At 44.4% G+C, this 19434-nt stretch overlaps 1 protein-coding gene across 2 annotated transcripts in view; it reads left to right on the plus strand.

The window, feature by feature from the left end:
- PROM2 (prominin 2) overlaps positions 1–19434 on the plus strand; it is a 146795-nt gene that overhangs the window by 74044 nt on the left and 53317 nt on the right. For both annotated transcript variants that reach the window (XM_073622051.1, XM_073622049.1), the window contains exons 9-15: positions 591–654; positions 755–914; positions 2895–3047; positions 4781–4904; positions 5000–5091; positions 18303–18387; positions 18808–18954. In XM_073622051.1, coding sequence (XP_073478152.1) covers positions 591–654; positions 755–914; positions 2895–3047; positions 4781–4904; positions 5000–5091; positions 18303–18387; positions 18808–18954 — 825 coding nt within the window. The remainder of the gene's footprint in view (positions 1–590; positions 655–754; positions 915–2894; positions 3048–4780; positions 4905–4999; positions 5092–18302; positions 18388–18807; positions 18955–19434) is intronic.

Consider the following 19434-nt stretch of genomic DNA (forward strand, 5'->3'; position numbering starts at 1 on the left):
TAGGTATAAGAGTGTCCAGGTGTCCATCTGCTTGTACTGTGGATACCCAGTCACTGGCCACAACGGCTGTGGATTAAAGATGAATTGTGGACTATTTGACACCTGCTGTGCATGATACATACTGGTTTTGCACATGAACAGTGTAATTTTAAATGTCCAGTAAATGACTCTGTGCCGATGGTTGTTTTGTTTGTGTGATTCTTGACAATACATTTATCTCTGCTTAGAGCAGAATCATCTCCGGCATATCCTTGCCTTCCCCCATGCCAGCTCTCAGTTGTGTATTTCACATATTCACATAAGTATCACCAGGATTCTCCTACAGTGTATCTAGTACAACGTTACTTACTAATTGCTCTTAGCTTTTTGATTTCATGACACTGACATCTTTCTCCTCTTCTGCTTTCTCTACCACACCGTTGCCTTTCTTCTACATATGTTGACTTCTCTTTTGTGTCTCTTTGTGTCATTCTGTCACTTCCCTCTTCCTCTTCTCTTTAATCTTCCTCTCAGGTCCTGCCTGCGTTCCTCATACCTCCCTTTTAGTAAGTCAGTCTTTAGCCCCCACTCTCTCTCTTTCATCCTCTCAGGCACTTCAAGCTCTGAACAATGTGCCAAAATTCGTGAACACACAGACTTCCAAGAGTATTAGTGGTGAGTTGTAAACCCAAAGGGATTAAGAGATTTTACTTATTTTATTTAACGTTCATTCTTGTATAGTATACCCCTTTATTCCGATATTTCTTAATTCCAGATGTTGCTGCTGCTTTGAATAAATCCGAGGCAGAAGTTAGATCATATGCATCCACTTTGCCCATAAATCAGTATATCGGTCCTATAAATGCAGCTTTGCTTACCTTTGAGGAAAAGACTGAGTTGTATGGAGAGGAAGTAGAGCGCTATGAGTATTACAGGTAATGTCACTCCTGCTTTACCAAACAGAATAATGTAGTGAGTAACAAGCAGAGGAACAGTCCTTGGAATCACTGGTCAAAATAAGGCATTGGGCCAAGTCCTCCTTCTCCTAGCTCACGATCATGTTTATTCCCAGTTCCCCTGAGCATTAACCATAGGCACTGTCAGGATTTTTTTTCTCAAACAATAGGTGCTGGAACTTAACCACGGCCCCACAAAACCCCTCCCCCTACACACACCATCCAAATCACATTAAATAGTTGGTGTGTTCAATCAAATTTCACGAAAACAGTAGGAGGGTCTTAAAGGGGCATTAAATACCAGGATTGCATTACATACAGAGTGCAGAGCTGTCACTTGTAAACACAGAAAACAGACTTCTGTGTTTACAAGTGATTGTGGTGAGCAGGCACCAAAGGGTCTGAGCCAAAGGTGGTGGAACTGAGTTCCACCAAGTTCCCCCTGAAAAAAAGCTCTGGGCACTGTTCAGATATTTGCTCCCTGTGTTTTTAATGGCTTACTGCATGCTGTGGTTTCTTCACTCAGTCCAAAAAAACATAACACTGGTTTACTGGCTTTATCCAGTGTATGTACTGTATCAGCAGGGACTGCCAAAATTTCTCATGAGGAGACTTGTTGGAAAATTTGTGTTGGATCAGTGCTGAAGGCAATCGGAGTCCCAACTTTCAGAATACAATAATACAGCAGGGAGGATTCCTCTATCAACCTCACCTATGTGAATGGGAGGATCCAATCAGTTTTTTTTTTAAAACACTGATTCATCTACGGCCAGTCTTGGTGAGGTATAGACATTAGAGCGTGTGTCCTTTTTGGGGACGGTTATTTTTAAAAACTGGTTCCATGATTCTGTGTAATTTATTGGCTCTAAGAGCCCTTGCACACTGGGGCGGTTTGCAGGTGCTATTGCGCTAATAATAGCGCCTGCAAACCGCCCCGAAAGTGCCGCTGCTTTCATTCCAGTGTGAAAGCCCCGAGGGCTTGCACACTGGAGCGATGCGCTGGCAGGACGGTAAAAAAAGTCCTGCCAGCAGCATCTTCGGAGCGGTGAAGGAGCGGTGTGTATACCGCTCCCTTACCGCTCCTGCCCATTGAAATCAATGGGACGGCGCGGCTATACCGCCGGCAAAGCGCCTCTGCAGAGGCGCTTTGCTGTGGTATTTAACCCTTTCTCGGCCGCTAGCGGGGGGTAAAACCGCCCCGCTAGCGGCCGCATACCGACGGTAAAACGCCGCTAATAATAGCGGCGTTTTACCGCCGACGCTGCCCCCCGCCCCAGTGTGCAAGGGCTCTATGTAAAGTGCTAGAAATCAAATAATAAAATAAAGTGTCAAGAGGAACAGCATGGTTGACTTTAATGTGCATGTTGTATCTAAAAGACCAACTTTAATTTTTCAGACAAAATAAAAAATATAGATCCCAGCAAAAAAATAAATAAATAATAAATAAACAGCTGTTATTATGCAGTCTGATTGCTGACAACCTTAAAAATTGTGTCTGTACTCACCCCCACCACTATATTAATTAGCAGCTCAGCTTACATAGAACAGAGTAGTGGAAGCTGTGGTTATAGGGATCCCATAAGCAGTAGTTTTGCATATATTATATACTACTATTTCTAAATTGCTTTGGTTATTATGTTATATGGTCAGTTTACAGTATATATCAATGGTGTGTAATGTAAAAGCTTGAATTATGGGAATTATTTTGTGCAACTAATGTACATAGAACTAATATAAGTTAACTTCCAAATTCATCCTATTAATAGCTACTTGCCTTGTTCTTGCCCTTAACCTAATAAATAACAGTTTTGTAATGCCATTGCATAAGCTAACCACTCCCATAAGAGCTCTGCTCAAAGCCTCCCTGTAATTGTTCCTACTGTTATTATTGTAACTTTTCCTATATCTAGTCACCATTCCCTAAATAAGCTTGCCTCTAATATGCTTTTTTACTTACAGGTGGATAGTTGGAGTTGTTCTGTGTTGTATCCTTCTCCTGATAGTTGCTTGCACAGCACTTGGGTTGATCTTTGGAGTCTTGGGCCTCTACATACTGCGCAACCCAGACAGCAGACGGCGAAGACAGAGGGATGGAGCTGGCTTTCTTTTAATGTGTGTTATTCTGAAATCTTTAAATAGATGCTGCCAGTAAAATGAAACAAAATTCCAACGTAGTAATATAGAAATTCAATCAGTCAGTAAATTGAGTATCAGCAACCAGATTTGTTGTGATAATCTAAGAAAAATCATAGCAATCAGCTGCAGACACTATGGGGAAGTAACACAGAAACATTAGAAAGGAGGCAAAACTAAAATAGAGAAAAAGAAGACATTTATTGTAATTATATATTTTATAACTATCATATAATTCAGAAGATGGTAATGGAATCTTTATACTTATCAACCCATCTAAATGTTACCTAGAAAAAGTCTGAGGCTGCACCCCTCTCTGCTCTGTAAATTGCACCTGTCCATACAAATGAATGAGCTGAAAAGTATGAACGAGATTTCCATTCAGTTGGGTTCTCAGAGAAGTGAGGCATAAACCTTCCTTACTCTTGGTAGTTTGCAGCAAGACTTAGCAAGGAGAACCAGATGGAGCCCAGAGAAGAGCAGATACGGTACTTATTGTAGTGTTGTAGTCTCCTATTATTGTGTGTGATGTTAACTCTTTAAATAAACACTATAATTACGGTAAAAAGAAAACCAAATTTTGACCCAGTCAGTTAGTAGGGTATCAGCGTTCAAAATATTGGAACTTTTTCTATTTTAAAAATGAGATTCCTCCAGAATCAGGTTAGAAAAATAGCCAGCTACTCAAGTGCAGCGACCTCTGCAGGTCCCAATTAGCTTCAGTGTATTGATCAGCTTCCAGGCTTCACTCCACAGAAGCACTGGTAGTAGGCACTAAAACACAATGCTTTTTGCATTGTGTTTACAGTGCTAGTGATGTGAGGTCATATTTGATGTCACAGCACTAGTCTGTTCTGCCGCCCCTGCATTGATAGACCACTGTTATAGTGCAGTAGAGCTGTATGGGGGCTGCATCAGGTTTTCAATGACCGAATTCAGATATCCTATGAAAAGCAAAAACAATTAAAAATGAACACCATTTAATATATTAAATAGATCAATAAAAAATAGAAGTACAATTTCCCAATTAATTTCTAAGGTTCCAAGTTCCCAACAATAGATGACATTGACTTTAACAGCATAAGCATCTTGATCTTATCTTAAAGTTACATTTTACACAAATGAATATTTTCTAGGATTAATTGCAATACAATGTACTAGTAATAACAAACACACATTTTACCAAGGATTACTGCAACGTTTCAGTGTGAATGGGCCCTAAGCTATTATGCAGCTCTATGGGCATGTCAGGGGCTGTACTTGAGGCCCCCTATATTTAGTAGGTTGACCACCACTGCTCTAGTAGAGCCTAGTAGTCATCACTGTAGTTTACACTAATGTCATAGTGATATAAGCCATGATCTGAAAACATCTACATCTTAAAACATCTACTTAATGTGGACTTTCATTACCAATGGTGTTAAAAGAAGTGTTTTGATTGAATTCTGGTACTGTCAGTGGATGAGTGTTCGTAGCAAAGAATAAGAGGCAGCGCAAAAGAAAAAAGATTGAGGATAGTAGTTACAGCTAAAACATTCCACTGCTACTATAAGTTTGGTACATGTAGCCTTCAAAGACCTACTTTAAAAGTTTTGATTTGTGAATTAAAAAAATAAGGGTGGAAACACAGCATTCAATAATATCAGTAGTACCGACAGGGCAGAAGAGTGTGTTTTAAGTTCTAACCAATCTAATACACATATCTCCTGCAGCCAGGTGTATCTGACCTTCATATTCTCCTGGTTACTGATCCTCTTCGTGTTCCTCACCTTCTTGATTGGAGGAAACATACAAACCCTTGTGTGTAAACACTGGGTGAATGGGGATATCTATAAGGTAAGTGAGGGCAATGAAAGACAGCAAAAGTATATTAACTCACAAACTCTTTAAATGTCTGTCACTTTTCAATACTTATAATATGTACTCTACAGTTTCTGGATGACCCTAAAAATCTGCCGAATAATATCAACTTGCGAAAACAACTTGGACTCAGAGAAAATTCCAGCTTCACAGATATGTATACGTGAGTAAAACAGATATGTGCTGATCTAACTTATTTATCCGGTACTTGGGTGTAAATTCCCTAGTATTCATGTGCAGCTTGTACAAGCTTACTAACCCTAAGGCATGGGAGATATGAATCGATGCCTCCTGTGAGGGCCATATTAACCTGCATGGGGATGCACGGGTGTTCCAAGCATCCCCATTCAGGCAGTCCCAAAGCTGTCAATTGGGACACAGCCGCTGTTCCTAATATAGTATACATGCCAGTGATTGGCCCCAAATGCACCCATGACAGATGTCACATTGGGAGCAGCAGCTGTGTCTGTGCAGCTGCTGCATCCCAATTGACAGCTAGGCAACTGGTTGCATGAACACCTGTGCATCCCTGGGTGGTTAAGCACATCCTTCACATGGGGCACAGATTCATACTCCCTGTGTGAATGATGCCTAATAGGGATGAGCCGAACACCCCCCGGTTCGGTTCGCACCAGAACCCGCGAACGGACCGAAAGTTCGCACGAACGTTAGAACCCCATTGACGTCTATGGGACTCGAACGTTCGAAATCAAAAGTGCTCATTTTAAAGGCTAATTTGCATGGTATTGTCCTAAAAAGGGTTTGGGGACCCGGGTCCTACCCCAGGGGACATGTATCAATGCAAAAAAAACTTTTAAAAACGGCCGTTTTTTCGGGAGCAGTGATTTTAATGATGCTTAAAGTAAAAAAAAAAAAAGTGAAATATTCCTTTAAATATCGTACCTGGGGGGTGTCTATAGTATGCCTGTAAAGTGACGCGTGTTTCCCATGTTTAGAACAGTCCCTGCACCAAATGTCATTTTTAAAGGAAAAAATCTCATTTAAAACTGCTTGCGGGTTTAATGTCATGTCGGGTCATGGCAATATGGATGAAAATCAGTGAGACAAACGGCATGGGTACCCCCCAGTCCATTACCAGGCCCTTTGGGTCTTGTATGGATATTAAGGGGAACCCCGCACCCAAATTAAAATAAGGAAAGGTGTGGGGCCACCAGGCCCTATATACTCTGAACAGCAGTATACAGGCGGTGCAAACAAGACAGGGACTGTAGGTTTGTTGTTAAGTAGAATCTGTTTGTAATTTTGAACATTTTTAACGTGTTTAGCTCCAGCCAAAAAATCTTTTCTAAGCTTTTTGGAAAACATAGGGAAGGGTTATCACCCCAGTGACATTTGTTTTGCTGTCTTTCCTCCTCTTCAGAAGATTTCACCTCACTTTTTTGTCCCAATGAAAAATGTTTTTTGAAAATTTGGGTTTTTTTGTGGAACAAGGATTGGAAAGCATCAGTGGAAAGGAGAAATTGTTTTCCCATATTAACTCTTACAGGAGAGAATTTCCCTTCCTAGGGGTAGATTTCATCTCACTTCCTGTTGTCTCCTTCCGTTTGCAAGTAGGAGTCGTTTGTAAGTTAGATGTTTGAAAGTAGGGTCCTGCCCTATATACTCAGCAGAAATTTGGGCCTTAGGTGTTGCTGTGGCCACAACACTGTAAGCCCTCACAGGGCCCTGCTGTGAAATATTAGATCAAGAATTGTAATTACATGCCCCTGTTGAACAGGAGCTGAAAAATTAGGCCTTAGGCACTGGTGCTGGTGCCACAACACTGCAACCCCTCACAGACACTCTAGTTGGAACGCAGGAACGAGCCCTGCTGCAAATTATTGCTTCAAAAATTGTAATTACACGCCCCTGTTAGACAGGGGCAGAAAAATTGGGCCTTAGGCACTGGTGCTGGTGCCACAACACTGCAACCCCTCACAGACACTCTAGTTGGAACGCAGGAACGAGCCCTGCTGCAAAGTATTGCATCAAAAATTGTAATTACACGCCCCTGTTAGACAGGGGCAGAAAAATTGGGCCTTAGGCACTGGTGCTGGTGCCACAACACTGCAACCCCTCACAGACACTCTAGTTGGAACGCAGGAACGAGCCCTGCTGCAAAGTATTGCATCAAAAATTGTAATTACACGCCCCTGTTAGACAGGGGCAGAAAAATTGGGCCTTAGGCACTGGTGCTGGTGCCACAACACTGCAAACCCTCACAGACACTCTAGTTGGAACGCAGGAACGAGCCCTGCTGCAAAGTATTGCATCAAAAATTGTAATTACACGCCCCTGTTAGACAGGGGCAGAAAAATTGGGCCTTAGGCACTGGTGCTGGTGCCACAACACTGCAACCCCTCACAGACACTCTAGTTGGAACGCAGGAACGAGCCCTGCTGCAAAGTATTGCATCAAAAATTGTAATTACACGCCCCTGTTAGACAGGGGCAGAAAAATTGGACCCTAGGCACTGGTGCTGGTGCCACAACACTGCAACCCCTCACAGACACTCTAGTTGGAATGCAGGAACGAGCCCTGCTGCAAAGTATTACATCAAAAATTGTAATTACACGCCCCTGTTAAACAGGGGCTGAAAAATTGTGCCTTAGGCACTGGTGGTGGCGCCCAGAACCAAAAATGTTCTTACAAGCTATCAGCGTGATGATTGAGGAGGAAGAGGATAATTACTCAGGGATAGTCACTCAGCATCAGCATAGGCAGTCTTTGAAGGGATCTGAGATTTCAAAAAAAATTATTCGGTTACATCAGCATCAGGTGCTTGGTAGCTGGTGGTGATCCAAGACTCATTCATTTTTATGAAGGTCAGCCGATCGACCGAGTCGGTGGACAGACGCACCCTGTGATCGGTTACCACGCCTCCAGCAGCACTGAATGTGCGTTCCGAAAGAACGCTGGATGCAGGACAGGCCAGTAGCTCAATTGCATACTGTGCAAGCTCTGGCCAGTGATCCATCCTCAAGACCCAGTAACCCAGAGGATTTTCGGTGGGAAAGGTGTCCAAGTCTGATCTTGCCCCTAGGTATTCCTGCACCATGTAAAACAGACGCTGGCGATGGTTGCTGGAACCGATCATACCTTGGGGCTGCGGACCAAAAAATTGTCTGAACGCATCGGTCAGACGGCCACCTTCTCCACCGCTCCTTCTTTGACTGACCGAAGCCTCAGCAACACGTTGTCCAGAAACAGGAGTTTGTAACCTCCCAGTCTCTGGGAACGCGTTGCACAGACCTTTCTGCAAGGCCTCCCGAAGATGTTTCATCCTCTGCTCCCTCTGCGATGGCAAGATAAGGTCCGCAACCTTACCCTTGTAACGTGGATCAAGGAGGGTTGCCAGCCAGTATTGGTCCTTCTCCTTGATACCACGAATACGAGGATCCTTACGCAGGCTTTGCAGGATCAGGGAGGCCATGCAGCATAGGTTTGCTGAGGCATTCGGTCCGGAGTCCTCTGGGTCACTAAGAACGACATGGTCCGCAGCCACCTCCTCCCAGCCACGTACAAGTCCATGTGTTTCTTGGGACTGATCCCTTAAAGACTGCTGCTGATGCTGAGTGCCAGGCTCCACCTCCATACTGACACAATCTTCCTCCTCCTCCTCTTCCTCCTCGTCCTCTTCCTGTGTGATCGGCGGGCACGCAGGAACACTGTCTGGATAAAGGGGGCCTTGAGAGCTAAGGAAGTCCTCCTCTTCCTGCCTCTGTTCTGCCTCAAGTGCCCTGTCCATTATTCCACGCAGCGTGTGCTCCAACAGGTGGACAAGGGGGACAGTGTCACTGATGCATGCACTGTCACTGCTCACCATCCTCGTGGCCTCCTCGAATGGTGACAGGACAGTGCATGCATCCCTGATCATGGCCCACTGGCGTGGGGAAAAAAAACCAAGCTCCCCTGACCCTGTCCTGGTGCCATAGTCGCACAGGTACTCATTGATGGCCCTCTGCTGCGTGTGCAGCCGCTGCAGCATGGCCAACGTTGAGTTCCACCTGGTGGGCATGTCACAGATTAGGCGGTTCTTGGGCAGGTTAAACTCCTTTTGGAGGTCCGTCAGCCGAGCACTGGCATTATATGACCGGCGGAAATGCACACAGACTTTCCTGGCCTGCCTCAGGACATCCTGTAAGCCCGGGTACCTGCCCAAGAACCGCTGCACCACCAAGTTAAGGACGTGAGCCAAACAGGGCACATGGGTCATTTGTCCCTGTCGGAGGGCAGAGAGGAGGTTGGTGCCATTGTCGCAAACCACCATTCCTGCCTTAAGTTGGCGTGGCGTCAACCACCTCTGAACCTGCCCCTGCAGAGCTGACAGAACCTCTGCCCCAGTGTGGCTCCTGTCCCCCAAGCACACCAGCTCAAGCACCGCATGGCATCTTTTGGCCTGCGTACTTGCGTAGCCCCTTGAACGCCTACGGAGCACCGCTGGTTCCGAGGAAGAGGCCATGGAGGAAGAAGAAGAGGAGGGGGTGGAGGAGAGAGGTGTGTCACAATCAGCATTTTGGAGGCGTGGTGGCGGAACAACCTCCAACACTACTGCACCTTGTCCTGCATCCTTCCCAGCTGCCAGCAGAGTCACCCAATGCGCCGTGAAACTTAGGTAACGTCCCTGTCCATGCCTGCTGGACCATGAGTCAGCGGTAATATGCACCTTACCGCTGACCGCCCTGTCCAGCGAGGCATGGACATTGCCTTCCACATGCCGGTAGAGAGCCGGAATCGCCTTCCGTGAGAAAAAGTGGCGTTTGGGTACCTGCCACTGAGGAACCGCACATTCCACAAACTCACGGAAGGGGGCAGAGTCTACCAACTGAAAAGGCAGCAGTTGAAGTGCTAGCAATTTTGCCAAGCTAGCATTCAACCGCTGGGCATGTGGATGGCTGGGAGCAAACTTCTTTCGGCGGTGCAGCAGCTGGGGCAGGGAAATTTGCCTGGTACAATCTGACGTCGGTGTACCAAAAGCAGATTGCCCACAAGTACTTGGCTGTGACACACCTAATTCTACACCTTCATTCCTCTCACTGCAGGTCTCAGAGAGGACTGAAGGTCTAGTGGGGTTGGAAATCTCAGCTGATGAGGAGCAAGGAGAGATCCTCTTTGTTCTTTGGTGTGGGTCTTTTAGATACGCTTGCCAACGAACTGCATGGCAGGTCAACATATGTCTGGTCAAGCATGTGGTACCCAAGCGGGAGATGTTTTGGCCACGCGAGATACGCTTGAGACATATGTTGCAAATAGCAGCGGTGCGATCTGATGCACTCGTCTCAAAAAAGGCCCACACCAAAGAACTTTTTGAATAACGCGCAGAGACTGCAGCGCCCTGCACATGTGGAGCTTTGGGGTGTGATGCAGTCATTGTGCTGCCCTTAGGCTGGCCCCTGGAGGGCATCCTGCCTCGTTGGTGATGTGCTGCCGCCTCCTCCTCCTCCTCCTCCTCTCTCCTATCAGGCACCCACGTTGAGTCAGTGACCTCATCATCCCCTCCCTCCTCATCACTGGAGCAAACCTGGCAGTATGCTGCAGCAGGGGGAGCATGACTGCCAGATTGCTGTCCTTCTTGGGCACCCCCTCTGTCCGCGCTCATGTTACTGCCTTCATCGAGCTCAGTATCGTCATCAGAGCCTTCCAAACGCTGGGCATCCTCCTGGAGCATGTACCCAACACTGTGGTCAAACAGTTCGAGGGAATCCTCATGAGGACATGGTGGAGCTAGGGAAGGAGTCACTGATGACATTGAGCTGAGGGAAGAGGCCGCTGCTTTGCCAGACAAAGCACCCTGGGCATGGGTGAGAGAGGATGAGGAGGATGAGGACGGCTTGGTCATCCACTCGACCAAGTCTTCCGCATGTTGCGGCTCAACACGGCCAGCTGCCGAAAAAAAGGCCAAGCGTGTCCCATGGCCACGTGCTGATGAGGATGCACCGTCTCCACGACCAGCACTAGACACAGAGCCTGCTTGCCCTCTCTTATTGGCTTGTGACTGTCTGCCTCTCCTTCTTGGCCTTCCAGACATACTAATGGCCTGTAGCTGCACTAAGCTGGGATAGAACACCTGTAATTTTCTTCAAGTAGCTTTATATACTGTAACCAGACAAGCCTGCCTGTCAGTAGGAAGATAACAGGAACGGATCTAGCTGAACACTGTGAGCAGGACGCACTGTACTAAATGTAAATAGTCTAGCTGCCTGACCGTGGTACTAATAGGATCAAATAGAACACCTGTAATTTTCTTCAGGTAGCTTTATATACTGTAACCAGACAAGCCTGCCTGTCAGTAGGAAGATAACAGGAACGGATCTAGCTGTACACTGTGAGCAGGACGCACTGTACTAAATGTAAATAGTCTAGCTGCCTGACCGTGGTACTAATAGGATCAAATAGAACACCTGTAATTTTCTTCAGGTAGCTTTATATACTGTAACCAGACAAGCCTGCCTGTCAGTAGGAAGATAACAGGAACGGATCTAGCTGAACACTGTGAGCAGGACGCACTGTACTAAATGTAAATAGTCTAGCTGCCTGACCGTGGTACTAATAGGATCAAATAGAACACCTGTAATTTTCTTCAGGTAGCTTTATATACTGTAACCAGACAAGCCTGCCTGTCAGTAGGAAGATAACAGGAACGGATCTAGCTGTACACTGTGAGCAGGACGCACTGTACTAAATGTAAATAGTCTAGCTGCCTGACCGTGGTACTAATAGGATCAAATAGAACACCTGTAATTTTCTTCAGGTAGCTTTATATACTGTAACCAGACAAGCCTGCCTGTCAGTAGGAAGATAACAGGAACGGATCTAGCTGAACACTGTGAGCAGGACGCACTGTACTAAATGTAAATAGTCTAGCTGCCTGACCGTGGTACTAATAGGATCAAATAGAACACCTGTAATTTTCTTCAGGTAGCTTTATATACTGTAACCAGACAAGCCTGCCTGTCAGTAGGAATTTAACAGGAACGGATCTAGCTGAACACTGTGAGCAGGACGCACTGCACTAAATGTAAATAGTCTAGAAGATAACAGGAACGGATCTAGCTGAACACTGTGAGCAGGACGCACTGCACTAAATGTAAATAGTCTAGAAGATAACAGGAACGGATCTAGCTGAACACTGTGAGCAGGACGCACTGCACTAAATGTAAATAGTCTAGAAGATAACAGGAACGGATCTAGCTGAACACTGTGAGCAGGACGCACTGCACTAAATGTAAATAGCAGGAACGGATCTAGCTGAACACTGTGAGCAGGACGCACTGCACTAAATGTAAATAGTCTAGAAGATAACAGGAACGGATCTAGCTGAACACTGTGAGCAGGACGCACTGCACTAAATGTAAATAGTCTAGAAGATAACAGGAACGGATCTAGCTGAACACTGTGAGCAGGACGCACTGCACTAAATGTAAATAGCAGGAACGGATCTAGCTGAACACTGTGAGCAGGACGCACTGCACTAAATGTAAATAGTCTACAAGATAACAGGAACGGATCTAGCTGAACACTGTGAGCAGGACGCACTGCACTAAATGTAAATAGCAGGAACGGCTCTAGCTGAACACTGTGCGCAGGACGCACTGCACTAAATGTAAATAGCAGGAACGGATCCTGCTGAACACTGTGAGCAGGACGCACTGCACTAAATGTAAATAGCAGGAACGGATCTAGCTGAACACTGTGAGCAGGACGCACTGCACTAAATGTAAATAGCAGGAACGGATCTAGCTGAACACTGTGAGCAGGACACACTGCACTAAATGTAAATAGCAGGAACGGATCTAGCTGAACACTGTGAGCAGGACGCACTGCACTAAATGTAAATAGCAGGAACGGATCTAGCTGAACACTGTGAGCAGGACGCACTGCACTAAATGTAAATAGCAGGAACGGATCTAGCTGAACACTGTGAGCAGGACGCACTGCACTAAATGTAAATAGCAGGAACGGATCTAGCTGAACACTGTGAGCAGGACGCACTGCACTAAATGTAAATTGCAGGAACGGATCTAGCTGAACACTGTGAGCAGGACGCACTGCACTAAATGTAAATAGTCTAGAAGATAACAGGAACGGATCTAGCTGAACACTGTGAGCAGGACGCACTGCACTAAATGTAAATAGCAGGAACGGATCTAGCTGAACACTGTGAGCAGGACGCACTGCATTAAATGTAAATAGTCTAGATAGAAGATAACAGGAACGGATCTAGCTAAACTGAATACAGTGTATATATATATATGCAACACCTGGGATGCATATATATACACAATACACTGTAAGTGCAGCTAACTGACTGACTGTTCTGCCTAATCTATCTAACTCAAATCAAATGACACTGTCTCTCTCTCTCTCTATCTCTCAGCACACCGGAACACACACTACACAGGGCCGCCGTGCAGGCGGCCTTATATAGTGTGGGGTGTGTACTAAATCCCCTGAGCCATAATTGGCCAAAGCCACCCTGGCTTTGGCCAATTACAGCTCTCTCTACTGACGGCGCTGTGATTGGCCAAGCATGCGGGTCATAGTGCATGCTTGGCCAATCATCAGCCAGCAATGCACTGCGATGCCGCAGTGAATTATGGGCCGTGACGCGCCACACGAATTTAGCGCGAACGGCCCATAACGTTCGCAATTCGGCGAACGATCGAACAGCCGATGTTCGAGTCGAACATGGGTTCGACTCGAACACGAAGCTCATCCCTAATGCCTAAGTGTGAAAAATTGAGAGTAGTGCATTTCTTTAACTAGGAACTGCCAAAAACGACAACTGTTAATACTTTCAAATACATGAAAGTAGATGCTACTACCTCCCAGTATTTTAATGTAGCTTTATTACCCATGCTCTGGCAGAGGCAGCTGACTTCTCATCCAGATGATCCATATATACAAAGAAAAGCCAGCACTCTAGTGTTATACTCTGAAATCTTTTTTTTATTGGCGGGTAATAAATGACAGCCACAAATGTTTCAGCCAAACTGGACTTGTTCATGGTGAATAAGGCCAGTTTGGCTGAAATACATTGACATTTGTGGCTGTCATTTGTTACCTGCCAATAAGCACAAGATCGGAAAGTATACACCGGAGTGCTGGCTTTTCTTATACTGTTTATCAAAGATGGACTACAATTGGCAGGCCTCGTACCTCCATATGCACTTATCAATCATATTAAGTCTATATAAACCAAAACAATGGCCTTCTCATATTTGCTCTCTTTGGTCTGTTAAATATACAATTTAGCATTTTGTTAGGTATTTTTTGAACTTATCAAAAATATATATCGATCTTGCCAGCAATCATATGATTTTATAACTTCCTGTGCTTACTTCTTACTTACTTATTGTGCTGATTGTTCTCACACAACACTGGTCCCAGTTTTCTCTGTAATTTATAATACACCTCCCCTATCTGCTATGGTGAAGAAGAGGTGTCTGTAGTCCTAAACACTTCCTAGTCTAGAGTAAAAATGCTGCTTCCTCAAAGATATGGTACAGTGAGTGAGCTTTGTCATCCTAGTACAGGAAGTGTGATACTGGCAGGATCATCAGATCAAAGTAAAAGAAAAAAGCCTGAAAAAAGAAAATGAATACAGTCACTACATATAAGTAGGGATGAGCCAAACACCCCCCAGTTTGGTTCGCACCAGAACATGTGAACAGGCAAAAAATTTGTACGAACATGCGAACACCGTTAAAGTCTATGGGACACGAACATGAAAAATCAAAAGTGTTTATATGTAAGGTGTCCTTAGTATGCCTGTAAAATAGCACATCTTTCCCGTGTTTAGAACACTACCATAGCAAAATGAAATTTCTAAAGGAAAAAAAGTAATTTAAAACTGCTCGCTTCTGTAATGAATATAGATACAAATCATTTTTTAAAAATGCATGGGTTCCCGACAGTCCATTACTAGGCCCTTTGGGTCTGGTATGAATATTAAGGGGAACCCCGCACCAAAATTAAAAAAAAAAATTGTGTGGGGTCCCCCCAAAATCCATACCAGGCCCTTCAGGTCTGGTATGGAATTAAGGGGATCCCTGCGCCAAAATAAAAAAAATGACGTATTGGTTCCCATCCAAAATCCATACCAGACCCTTATCCGAGAATGCAACCTGGCAGGCCGCAGGAAAAGGGGGGCGAGAGAGCACCCCCCCTTCCAAACTGTACCTGGCCACATGCCTTCAACATGAAGAGGGTGCTTTGGGGTCCCCCCAAGGGCCTCATCCCCACAACCCTTGCCCGGTGGTCATGGGGGTCTGCGGGTGGGGAGCTTATCAGAATCTGGAAGAAGCCCCCTTTATCAAGGGGACCCCCAGATCCTGCCCCCCCCATGTGAATGGGTATCGGGTACATTGTACACCTACACATTCACCAAAAAAAGTGCAAAATTGTAAAAATGACAGTAAACAATTTGGGACAAGTCCTTTATTATTTTTTTTTTTAAAACTGTCCTGCGATGTCCATTCATCTTTGATCACAGTGCAGCTTGGCCGAGAAAAAAAAAAGAAAAAACTCCGCCTCCATGGGAGGCTCCCGCCGACTGAATCATCTTTGCGATGACAGCTGTTATATACCTGAGGGCAGGGCCACCCGGTGACGTAAATGGGTGACCCCGCCCTCTCTGACATTACATGATGTCACATGATGTCAGAAGGGGACGGGTCACCCGTTTACGTCACCAGGTGGCCCCGCTGTCAGCTATACAACAGCTGTCATCGCGAAGAGAATTCAGTCGGTGGGAGCCTCCCATGGAGACGGAGTTGTTGCATTTTTTTCTTGGTCTGTCGGCACTGTGATCGAAGATGAATGGACATCATGGGACAGTTTTTTTTTTTAATAAAAAATAAAAACTTGTCTCAAATTGTCTACTGTAATTTTTACCATTTTGACACTTTTTTTGGTTAACGTGTAGGGGTACAATGTACCCGATACCCATTCACATGGGGGGGACAGGATCTGGGGGTCCCCTTGATAAAGGGGGCTTCTTCCAGATTCTGATAAGCTCCCCACCCGCAGACCCCATGACCACCAGGCAAGGGTTGTGGGGATGAGGCCCTTGGGGGGGTACCCCAAAGCACCCTCTTCATGTTAAGCTCCCGCCCGCAGACCCCCACAACCTCCAGGCAAGGGTTGTGGGGATGAGGCCCTTGTCCCAATTAACATGGGGACAAGGTGCTTTGGGGGTGACCCCAAAGCACCCTCCCCATATTGAGGGCATGTGGCCTGGTAAAATTCAGAAAGGGGGGCGCTCTCTTGTCCCCCGTTTTCCTGCAGCCTACCAGGTTGTGTGCTCGGATAAGTGTCTGATATGGATTTTGGGGGGCTCCTACGCCATTTTTTTTTTCACAATTTTGGCGCAGTGTTCTCCTTAAAATCCATACCAGACTTAAAGGACCTGGTATGGATTTTGGGGGGACCCCCACACAATTTTTTTTTTTTTACATTTTGGTGCGGGGTTTCCCTTAATATTCATATCAGACCCAAAGGGCCTGGTAATAGACTGGGGGGGAGCCACGCCATTTTTTCCTATAATTTTTATCTATATTGCTGGTATCCGACAATTCATTTACAGCCGCGAGCAGCTTTACATTTTTTTTTTCCTTTAGAAAATTAATTTTGCTGTGGTATTGTTCTAAACACGGGGAAAATTTGCTACTTTACAGGCATACTAAGGACACCCCCCAGGCATGATATTTAAAGGAATCTTTAATTTTTATTGTTTTACGATAAGCATTATTAAAATCACTGCTCCTGAAAAAACAGCCATTTTTGAAACTTTTTTTTGCATTGATACATGTCCCCTTGAGCAGGACCCAGGTCCCCATGCCATTTTTTAAAATGATTTTTATCTATATTAATGGGATCCGACAATTCCTTACAGCCGCGAGCAGTTTTAGATGAGATTTTTTTCCTTTAGAAATGTAATTTTGCTGTGGTATTGTTCTAAACACAGGAAAGATGCGCTACTTTACAGGCATACTAAGGACACCCCCCCCCAGGCATGATATTTAAAGGAATATTTCATTTTTATTGTCTCACTTTAAGAATTATTAAAATCACTGCCCCTGCATTGATACATGTCCCCTGGGGCGAGACCCGGGTCCCCATACACTTTTTTATGGCATTAACTTGCATATAAGCCTTTAAAATGAGCACTTTTGGTTTTTCATGTTAGAGTCCTATAGACTTTAACAGTGTTCCACGGCTTTTGAATTTTCCGTGAACACCGCATAATGTTTGCTGTTCCCTCATCCCTACATATAAGGACTGGAAAGCTGCAATATAGATGTTTTTGTTCTTGCGTTTAGATGCACTTTTTTGCTCAACTCATTCAGTGCCAGTCAGGAGTAGCTGTCTTTAAAAATTATTTGAGTTAACCCTGCAATGATAACACAAGATGTCAGAATCTTTGTTCTGTGGCAGTTAATGGGTGTTAATAAATAATCATCCATTCATACCCGCTTAGATATATAATCAGATATACAGGTTTTTTTTTTATAACACTGTAACTGCTTATAGGTTGCTTTGCTGTAGGACTAAAGTGTATAGCAAAGCAGCCCATATGCCTCCTTTGAGTTCCAGGGCACAGAGGGGCTCTGTGCTGCCACAGATTTCTTTAATAGAGTACTTTCTGGAAAAGACAGAAGTACTCTCTGTACTGATGGTGTTAGCTGCTGTCAATCCAGGCATACAGTACATCAAGTATGTACATATGGTACATTCAAGCTATGGTCTAAACCAGACAAGTCCCTTCCAAAAAGTTCCACGATTAGTTAAAACCATACTCACTTTACTAAGCCTCTGTTTTCTAAGATGGGGCTTTGATGGAAAATATGGATACTTAATATACAAATATACTCTGGACTCATTCAGCCAAGTGTTGAGATTGATCCAGCTCACCATTCTACACTTCTTGACTAGTGAGATAAGCTTTGTTGCCATTTTTCCCATGGAGGAAATAACCTGTTTTTCAAGAAATAGCATGGCTTAGCACAGACATGGACTTTGGCAGTGAAAAAATGCACTGTATGGCATCTTCTGAATGCAAGGTTTTTTTATGGCTCTCACCAATTATAGGAAGGCGGTGTCATAAATTTTTAAAGATCAGTAGAATGTGCCAAACACTATGCAAAACCCATCTAGCATCTCCAGAAGTGGAGAGCATATGCAAGGTGCACTTAACTGCCTGTCTGATCAAGCAATAGAGGAGCTACTTGAATGGAACTCTACAGAGGTTTGCAGCATGTGCCCCATACCCAGCATAGGTCACACACACTGGTAGTTTAATTACGCCTGACATTTCAGGCTAGTAATCCTGCCTCTGGACCCTTTGACTTACTTTGTGTCTCTTACTCTCAGCCAGTGCAAGAGCGGTTCTCCAATTTGGGATGTCCTTCAGTTTAGCAACCCTATTGACTTGGACAGTGCTTTCAACATTACTCAGGTAAGCAGCAGTCAATATGACTCTCAGATATAAAAGACTTCACATTTCCTAAAACCTGAAGCTATTGACATTGGATTGTATTATAACACTGGAAGACACGTGCATGCACACATTTCTCAAAGACCTAGTAGATACAAGTAATAAATATTATGTTTCATTTAAATGATACGTAATCATTGTTTGTGATTAGTATCATCCTACACTATAATTTACTTTTTAAGTTTCAGCTTTAGGCTAGTATTGTGTATAGGGCTGATACTGTTTCAGTTCACTGTGTGACAGTTGAGTCACTCTTTGGTATGTGTATTAATAACTAATGAGTAATGTTAATGGGATAAAAGAGACTCAGCTTTAATCCTGATGACAGGTCGTATTGTATTGAACCTGTTTTCTTATTACTTTTCCATTTCCTCCCCACAGTACACATCAGATCTCGAGGAAAAGATTGACAACTTCACTTTGAATCTAGCTCCACTGAACTTAATGTCCACTATAGCCATGAAGGTTCTACAAGAGTATAACAAGAGTGGTGTGGACGAGATACCCTTCAACAACATCCTGCAACAAGTGGGATACTATAAATATTTCAGCACGGATACTAATCTTGCTTAGTTAATGAAGCTTGCAGCACATGCAATTATGCATGAGTACCAATGTTATACTGTATAACCAAGGCAAACACATTACTACACTGTGTTTTTTACCAAGATCATAAGTGTTAAAGTATGTAAACCCAATCACTAAAATCTCATATAAGTATTAACATGTAATGAAAAGTCAAAAGTAAATTATAGAAATTTTAAATCTGCAGATATTATTAACCTCTTGCCAACCACATAACATACATGTACAATGGCAGGGAAGGTGGGCCTTAACCTCCACACGTCACACATATGGGTCCATGGTAGCTGATGTATCAGTCCTGATACAACTCATCACTCATCACACGGGCATGTTCCACCGTTGTCAAATGCCATGCAGCCTTTGCTGGAGAGCAAGCATGTAGACAGGAAGTGGCTATAAGAACAAAAGATGAAATAAACAAGT

This window comes from Aquarana catesbeiana, linkage group LG03 (genome assembly GCF_042186555.1).
Source record: "Aquarana catesbeiana isolate 2022-GZ linkage group LG03, ASM4218655v1, whole genome shotgun sequence".
In the NCBI taxonomy this organism is placed as follows: domain Eukaryota; kingdom Metazoa; phylum Chordata; class Amphibia; order Anura; family Ranidae; genus Aquarana; species Aquarana catesbeiana.